Source organism: Pogona vitticeps, chromosome 2, assembly GCF_051106095.1.
Source record: "Pogona vitticeps strain Pit_001003342236 chromosome 2, PviZW2.1, whole genome shotgun sequence".
NCBI classification, from domain to species: domain Eukaryota; kingdom Metazoa; phylum Chordata; class Lepidosauria; order Squamata; family Agamidae; genus Pogona; species Pogona vitticeps.
In genome coordinates this window covers 137439660-137447475 of record NC_135784.1, presented here as the reverse complement: position 1 = coordinate 137447475, position 7816 = coordinate 137439660, and the positions used below count along the sequence as shown (strand labels likewise).

Below are 7816 nucleotides of genomic sequence, written 5' to 3'. Positions count from 1 at the left end.
TTCCCTAATGCTAAAATATAAAGCAGTCCCTACATACTGCTGTTAGCTGTGATTTTCTTTATTCTTCCCCTTCATCATGTGGGAGGCTGTGCAGTACAAAACGACTGAACAAAATTTACATTACTGTCTCTTGGAAGAAAGATGAAATTATGCAAAGGTGATACTTCTAAATGGTACTGTGCATGAAATCTTATCATACCGGGTTGTAAAAATCCAGCTTTTCTAGGATCTCCTTTAATTCATTCCGTCTATGTTTTAGGAAAAGACTGTCCTCCCAGTGAAGATGGAAAGTGCGGTGTCTTGGAGGCCTAGTACCTGTGGCAATTAGGGGCATGAGATTATTAGTTCACATTTAAATACAAAGATAACACAAGCCAGAACACATGCTGTTCTCAAAATCTGAACATTAACTAAGTTTTCCGAAACCCAAAGAAGAAGAAAAAGACTGACTTATGGCAGCCTTTTTACAATTGAAGTATGACTGCATAATGAAGGCAGTTGATTTGATCTTCAAAATGAAAGTCTTTTTTCGGGGACTGGCAGTGAATGTTCATCCATATATCCATATGTTTATATATATTTAGGAAGAAGTGGGTGGAGATAGAGCAGCAGCTAACACTTGACTTATGGTGGCAGAACAACAGAATCTAGCACAATATCCGCTTCCCATTACTCCTGTCACCCACCCCAAATACTATCTCTAGAGGGGCAGGAAACCGTCTGGAACCAGTTTTCAGGCAGCTCTGAGGGTTGTGTAGAGGAAAAAGAAAGACATCTCTGACACACCAGTGCTTCAGTACCAGAACCACACCAGATTCAGGAAATGGATCATTCTGCTATCTTCTTTTTTAATGTATGGTAGGCTGTTTTTCTGTTTGCAACCTCTTGTATACAAATAAACTGACAATAATACTGCTCCTCAAACCATTTTACTCACCATACATTATACATACTTGCTTAAAACAACTTGATTTGGTTTGGCATGGGGGATTCTGACTCTGTATGTTTAGCTAGTCTGCAGGAATCTTTTGTATTTACAATTGAATCATTGTATTAATCCTTATTAGGGTCCAAGACATTGTTCTACATTTAAGCCTTGTGACTGACAAAATACACTTACATAAACTTCTCAACAGCAACATACAACTAGCAGGAAAAAAATTACTCTTATTTTCTTTTACCAAATGCATACTTTGCTAGGAATGCTTCATGGTTATGATGTCTCACCCATTTCCATCCAGATGCTGCGAGGTCTCCCCACGTGAGTGACTTCTTCTGGGAAGCCACGTTCAGTCTGACCCAGAGTCACGGCAAGACCAGTAAGCTCATCTCCAATATACACAGGCTGGCTCCAGAATTCACTTCCCGCATGCTGGCCCTGGTAGGAAAAAACAGCAATATTTACCTACGTAAAGCCTAGTTTTGTGTGGCAAAGGATCAAGCAGATACATTGTGAATGGATGGTGAGATAGTTCAAGGAATAGAAATAGAACATGGCATGAGAAGATGAGTATACCTTTTGCACGGCTGCTCATTATTATTCTTCCTACCCTACTTTGATATCTATTTATTATCCCAGCTTTCTGTTTTTAAGAAAAACATTTTAAGCAAAGTGTCTTAAAAACATTAAAAGCAATAGCAAGCAAACCCAGTTATGTCATCCTGCTCATCAAACTGCTTTTAGCAGTTCCTTGCCACATGCAAGGAAGTCACCCTCAAAATCCAGAGAACATCAGAGGTTTCAGGCAGAAGACCCGTTGCTCTAGAAGACCTCTCTTAGAATGGCACTGGATTCAATCCATGAAGAAACTTAAAAACAGGCATCAACAACTGGAAGCAGATGCTAAAATAGCATATTATTGGTACATTTTAATTCTTTTTATTCTGTTTTCAGACATTTAGGACTATAGCTCCTGTTACTCCCTGCTTAAATATATTTAAGCCAGGCATTCCTAAGTGAAGATAATGGGAGTGCTAGTCCAAAACATCTGAGGAGTGGCAGGCTGCAGAAGGCTGCAGTATATTATCGTCACCTGAATACTTAATGTAAGTACATCTTACATAATAGATAGACTGACTGTTATTCTAACTTGCACTTATCTCCTTGCAGATCATTTTTTTCCCTGGGAATAGAAAATTTTACCCCGCTGTCCAGTTATAAAACCTTAGCTAATCACTACAAAACTGCACTGTATAAATGTAGCCTAGAAGCACAGCTGTATGGATTAGTTTTGAGATTCAAAATATACATTTGAGCTGATAAATTCTTATTAAAACAATTATAGAAGAACATAATGTCTTCAGTAGGGAACTGCTGATCACACTCCCACTACTCCCAGACAGCAAAATAATTGAGGATTCGTAACAATAAAAAGCTAAAACTATCCCTAAAAAGAATATTTATAATTGTATTACATGGCCTTAGAAGTAGGACTAGAGAAACTTTGAAAAAGAAAATCTGAATAACACATTGATTTCTTGAGAATGATTCTTGGTTTCTGTTGTACTTGATAATAGTTTAGTAATGATAAAAAGAGCATCCAGCGTAATCCTACCTCGTCAGAACTACCGAACTGGCTACCAGAATCTGCAGTCTTGGCCACCAATGTGGACAGCTTTCAAAGGAGGTGGGACAAATTCATGGAAGCTGGGGCTATCAGTGGCTATTAGTCATGACTGACCAGTTCCTTCAGTACCAGAGACAGCTTATCTCTGTACATCTGTTGCTGGGGAGCATGAGCTAGACACTCCACGCGCTATCTATTGGCTTCCTAAAGAGGTATCCAATTGACTGTTGTGTGAACGGAGTGTTGGGCTAAATAGGCATTGTGTCTGACTCAGCATACTCCTTCTTGCATTCTTACTCTGATGCAAGACCCTCCATTTAGTGAGTACAGTACTGCGCTGTTAATATGCTAAGATTTTCTCAAAAAGATTCTATATATCAGAAATGGCTAAAATATTTATCCATAATTAACAGTTATAACTGTCAGCATTTATCTCATTTCTCTGTTAAACCTCTTACATGTTACTGTTTGTGATGCTGTATTTATTCAATAGTTCAGAAGTTTTAACCTCAGCCAAACAACTTTCAGTTTTTTGAACCAGTCTTTTTTGTTTGTTTTAATTCTTTAACGACAACTGCATGTTTAAGTTCCATAATTTATCATGAGAAGGTTATCTTGAGTGAATCTATTCTTTGGGAAGCTACTACCTTTCCAGGGTACAAAGCACGAAGACCGCGGTCAATCAGAGTACGCTCTTCCTGTATTTTCCTATAATTCTCTGAAGAGTTCATCACCAAGTCACTTTCTGATTTCTCAAGGTATTCTGAAAACAAACAAAACTGTTTCACTGCATTGTTGTCGAGCCAGCTATTCACAGTGCCCAAGAAATCAAGCTACATATTCAGTCCTGCAACCCCAAATCTTCTACATCTAAACCAGCCTTAATCTTTCCTCAGGCTACAAAAGACACTGTCAGCTCTGGATTGAATGCAGAACAAATTTTCTCTAATACTAGAGTATAAGAAAAGTCTACAGCAACCTTGATGTAATGTTTTATGCTTGGCCCGTCATGGGTAGTTTTCATCATCAATGCAGCTGCCCTTCTTCCTGAATTTTACTTACCACACAGCTTCTGCTGCTGCCGCCTCCTAATGGCCATGTTGCGATGCCAGTTCTGAAGGGCCAAGTGTTGGGACGAAGGTGTCTGGGTGGGCTTCTCTTCTTCCACATGTATTTTTCTGAACTTCCCAAAAACTGGGATTCCACAAGACAGCTGGGCTTCATCAGGAATAAGTTTTACGACCTGAAAGAGACCCACCGTTTTGTTTTTTGGAGCAAGGTAAAATAAATAGGCAGGATACTGCTTTTCTGCCTGATTCAGCCATCACTCACTTTCAAAGTTTAACCCGTGAACAAAGGTTTGTGTCAAGAGCTGGCTTTCAATAGATTGCTGCTCTGGGAGCTGCTCTGCTACGGACAAAGCCCTGATGCAGCCTGCACAGTCCCAGATTCTGTCACTAATGAGCACACCACTTCCTTGAGTGAAAACTAAGCTAGGACTTTATTAAACGTTTCTGTGCTATTTATCTCCTATGGGTCCAGCAGTGTGCTCCTGTGCTTAAATAAAAAGAAAAGGATGCTCATTCTGTTCCTTTTCTCCTGCTGTGCAACATTCTCTCACAGGACCTGGGTCGTGTGAGGAAAAAAATAGACACCGTGGTGCTTTCTTCCTGCACCAGAGTAACCTCTCCAAAACACTGGAGGGAGTTGCAGCAGCCTTCCCCACCTTGAGGTCTTCCAGATCGTTTGAGGTTCCATGTCCATGATTCCTTAACATAAGCCACGTAAACGGAGGCTGATGAAAACCCTAATTCAAAACAACTGAAACACATTGGTTTGGGGAAAGGCAATCTTCGGCACTGACTCATTCATCACGGCCCCAGAGCTTTTGACACTTTTCAGGTAACACTGGAAGGACATGTACTGCACAGCCTCCCACATGATGAAGGGGAAGAATAAAGAAAATCACAGCTAACAGCAGTATGTAGGGGCTGCCTCTCTCAATTCTCCACTTTATATTTTAGCATTAGGAAACACATATATCTGATGAAATGCCAGAACAGTAACTAAATTTTATAGAGGGAAGGAACTCTATAGCATCTTTTGCAGAATTCAAGCAGAACCTAGTATGCACCTTCCCTTAAAATGGCTTCCTTGAGAGAAAGTACATAGCTATACTATGGAAAGACACAAGATCTCTACCTTTCTTTTCCATCTCCACCTCACCCACATAGTGACACATTTCTCTCTCTCTCTCTCTCTCTCTCTCTCTCTCTCTCTCTCTCTCTCTCTCTCTCTCTCTCTCACACACACACACACACACACACACACACACACACACACACACACACACACACACATCACTATGTTTCAAGCAGAAACAGGAAGGTAAATAGATCGGAGTATGAGCCTTCCTTTTTCAAGTTCTTGGCCCCCTTCCATCAACTTTTATTTATTATTTATTGCATTGATATACATCTAGTGGCAAACCACTGCTCTGGGTGGTTCACAACAGTTAAAACACCCACCCACCATAAACAAAGAGAGACAAATAAAACGATAAAAGAACTAACAGCAGACCAAAACAAAAAACAAAATAGAAATCTAAGTTTGATGGCTTGATCATAAGGGGAGGGTCTTCTTGAAAGCCTCCTTGAACAGCAGTTTAAACATGTTTCTTGAAGGACAAGAGGGAGGGCACCTGGCACACATCCATAGGCAATGCCTACAGCATTCTGCAGCACTGCAATAGCTTCCAAAAAGATCTGGTTCCTGTTGGTTGTTTTCTTGGTCTCCCTTGGGGTGGCCACTTGCAACAGTGATGATGGGGAAAAGAAGTTGGTCTGGATAGATTATCTTAAGGAAAAATGCTCTGACAAGTAATGACGTCCCAAACTGCTAAGGGCCTTATAGGTTAAAATTAGTACTTTAAATCTGGCATGGAAGCAGACAGGAAGTCAATATAGGTACACCAGGATCAGGGAGACTTGCTCGTATTTTAAAGCTCCCGAAGCCAATCTGGCCACTACATATTGCACCCGCTGCAATTTCCATATTACCTTCAAAGGCATCCCCGCCTGGCAAAGTAGGTGTAGACCAATGGACTAGTGGCCCTATCTACCCATGCAGGTGTGTCAGTCCAGTCCATACCTCCACTCTCCTGTTCCTCAGCTGAACTCTCCTTCTCAGTCCTTTCTCTCTCTCTCTCTCTCTCTCATTTATCTGCATTATTTATCTACTTCTGCCGACTTTGCCAGCAGACCAACACTATACACAGCAGCTGAAAACCAACCTCTCTATGTCCTCTTCTTAAGGCTTCTTCCTTGAATTCCTGGAGAGTTCCTAAGATGCTGTGGGGGAGGATATAGCCATAGTTATCAACTACTGGCCCTTCGATACCTACAACAAAGCATAGCAAGGGAAGCCTAATAAATCCTATAATATACCCATTAAGACAGGGCAGACTACACAAATAATTCAAAAACTAATCCGTATCCTCCTATATCTTCAAGCAATATAACATGAATATCATGTTCAGGTATGATAAAAGATGTTGTTAACTATACCAGAATAATTCAGTGTTTTCTTGGATTCATCTGGGACAGCTGGATAAGCAACCAGGAAATGTGTTTTCTTCCCAGCTTCCTGAGGCTTAGATCGGCGAATGAGGTACTTCTTGGTTACAGCAGGCTTCTCTTTCCTTTCTTGAGGAACTTGTGCAGTTTGGAGCTACCAAGACAGAATATACTCCTGATGAAATCATGTCTAAAAATACAGCTCTACCTTTACCCAACTCATTTCCAACTGATAAAAGAAGCTAAAGAATTTACCGAGATGATAATTTATATCCTTTCTGGGAAGCATTCAGACTGCTGAAATGTGGGAAACTAACAGTTCTAAACTTAAAAAAAAACTTAAGAGGGGTTAAGAGTGACATAAAATGAAGGAAAGCTTTGCTATATAGTTTCTGAAATCAAAATATGATTTGGGGATGGGATTTCAGTGTTTGATAAACCAGAAACCTCTTGTGCTGTTTTTTACAATCTGCTTCCTCAACAATGCCTTGGTATCATTTTCTTATAACATATATCTCTTCCCTAAATTATATTCTACAAAATCCTGATATGTCTGAAAAACAAACGTATTTACATTTATTTACTGTTTTTCTTATTTTAAATATTTATATCTTAGTTCTTTCAGATCAAGGTAGCAGTCAAAAAGTGACTATTAAAACACAGCAAGATTCTATACACTAATACCTGAGATCATGGATGTGGGTTGGGAACTGGGACTTTCCAGGTAATTCCCTCCTAGCACTCCCATAAGTCTCAGTCAACACTAAGCCAATGGTGGGGGATTATGGAAGCTGCAGTCCAATAACAGCTTGAGGGCTACAGTTAGCCATCTCTGTCAGAAAGGCTGCCACTACTTGTGTGAACTAGATTAATGTATATACTTTTGCCTCTGCACATCTTAAAGTTAATGGTCATAAATCTGCAAGACATTTGAGAGCAGAATTCTAATTCCGTTGTTACAGTGTACTCACCATTGTTTGACACAAATGCTGACTCCAGACCTAGCCAACAATTATCCAACTGCACTGCCTTTTATATTGTGGGTTGGGGCTGGGGGTGGAACAAGGCTTAACAGCACAGAAAAGCATCCGATTGTAAAAGCCATTGTTATTATGTGTTGTCAAGTCATTTCTGACATATGGTGACCCTATGAATTAATAAACTCTGAAGGGTCCTATCTTTATCAGCCCTGCTCAGGTCTTGTAGGCAGAATGTGCATAATTTAATCCCTGCATATCTTAAAATGAAAGCCACTTAAAAGGTAGAAGGAAACCATGACAGACACTGAAAGTACATTTCAGTGGAACATGGGATGGAGTAAGTATCAAACAACAAAATGTCAGCTTAAAGGCAACTTGAAGTATTCTTTCCTTTGGTTGTTGTAGGTTTTTCGGGCTGTTTGGCCATGTTCTGGAGGTTTTTCTCTGTGGCTGGCATCTTCAGAGGACAGGAGTTTGAACACAGAAAGAGTTCTAACTCCTGTCCTCTGAAGATACCAGCCACAGAGACTGGTGAACTGTTAGGAAGAAAAATGTCCAGAACACGCCCAAACAGCCCGAAAAACCTACAACAACCATTGGATCCCGGCTGTGAAAGCCCTTGAGAATATATTCTTTCCTTATTTAAAATGTGTATCACTCACATTTCACAGTTTCAGATGGTCAGCACTACAAT

At 40.2% G+C, this 7816-nt stretch overlaps 1 protein-coding gene across 4 annotated transcripts in view; it reads right to left on the bottom strand.

The window, feature by feature from the left end:
- The window catches only part of MYCBPAP (MYCBP associated protein), a 36879-nt gene that overhangs the window by 18796 nt on the left and 10267 nt on the right, over positions 1 to 7816 (bottom strand). For all 4 annotated transcript variants that reach the window (XM_078386082.1, XM_078386081.1, XM_078386079.1 and 1 more), the window contains exons 3-8: positions 6134 to 6296; positions 5860 to 5966; positions 3630 to 3810; positions 3215 to 3330; positions 1228 to 1378; positions 200 to 315 (exon numbers count right to left, since the gene is read on the bottom strand). In XM_078386082.1, the coding sequence (XP_078242208.1) occupies positions 200 to 315; positions 1228 to 1378; positions 3215 to 3330; positions 3630 to 3810; positions 5860 to 5966; positions 6134 to 6296 (834 nt within the window). The remainder of the gene's footprint in view (positions 1 to 199; positions 316 to 1227; positions 1379 to 3214; positions 3331 to 3629; positions 3811 to 5859; positions 5967 to 6133; positions 6297 to 7816) is intronic.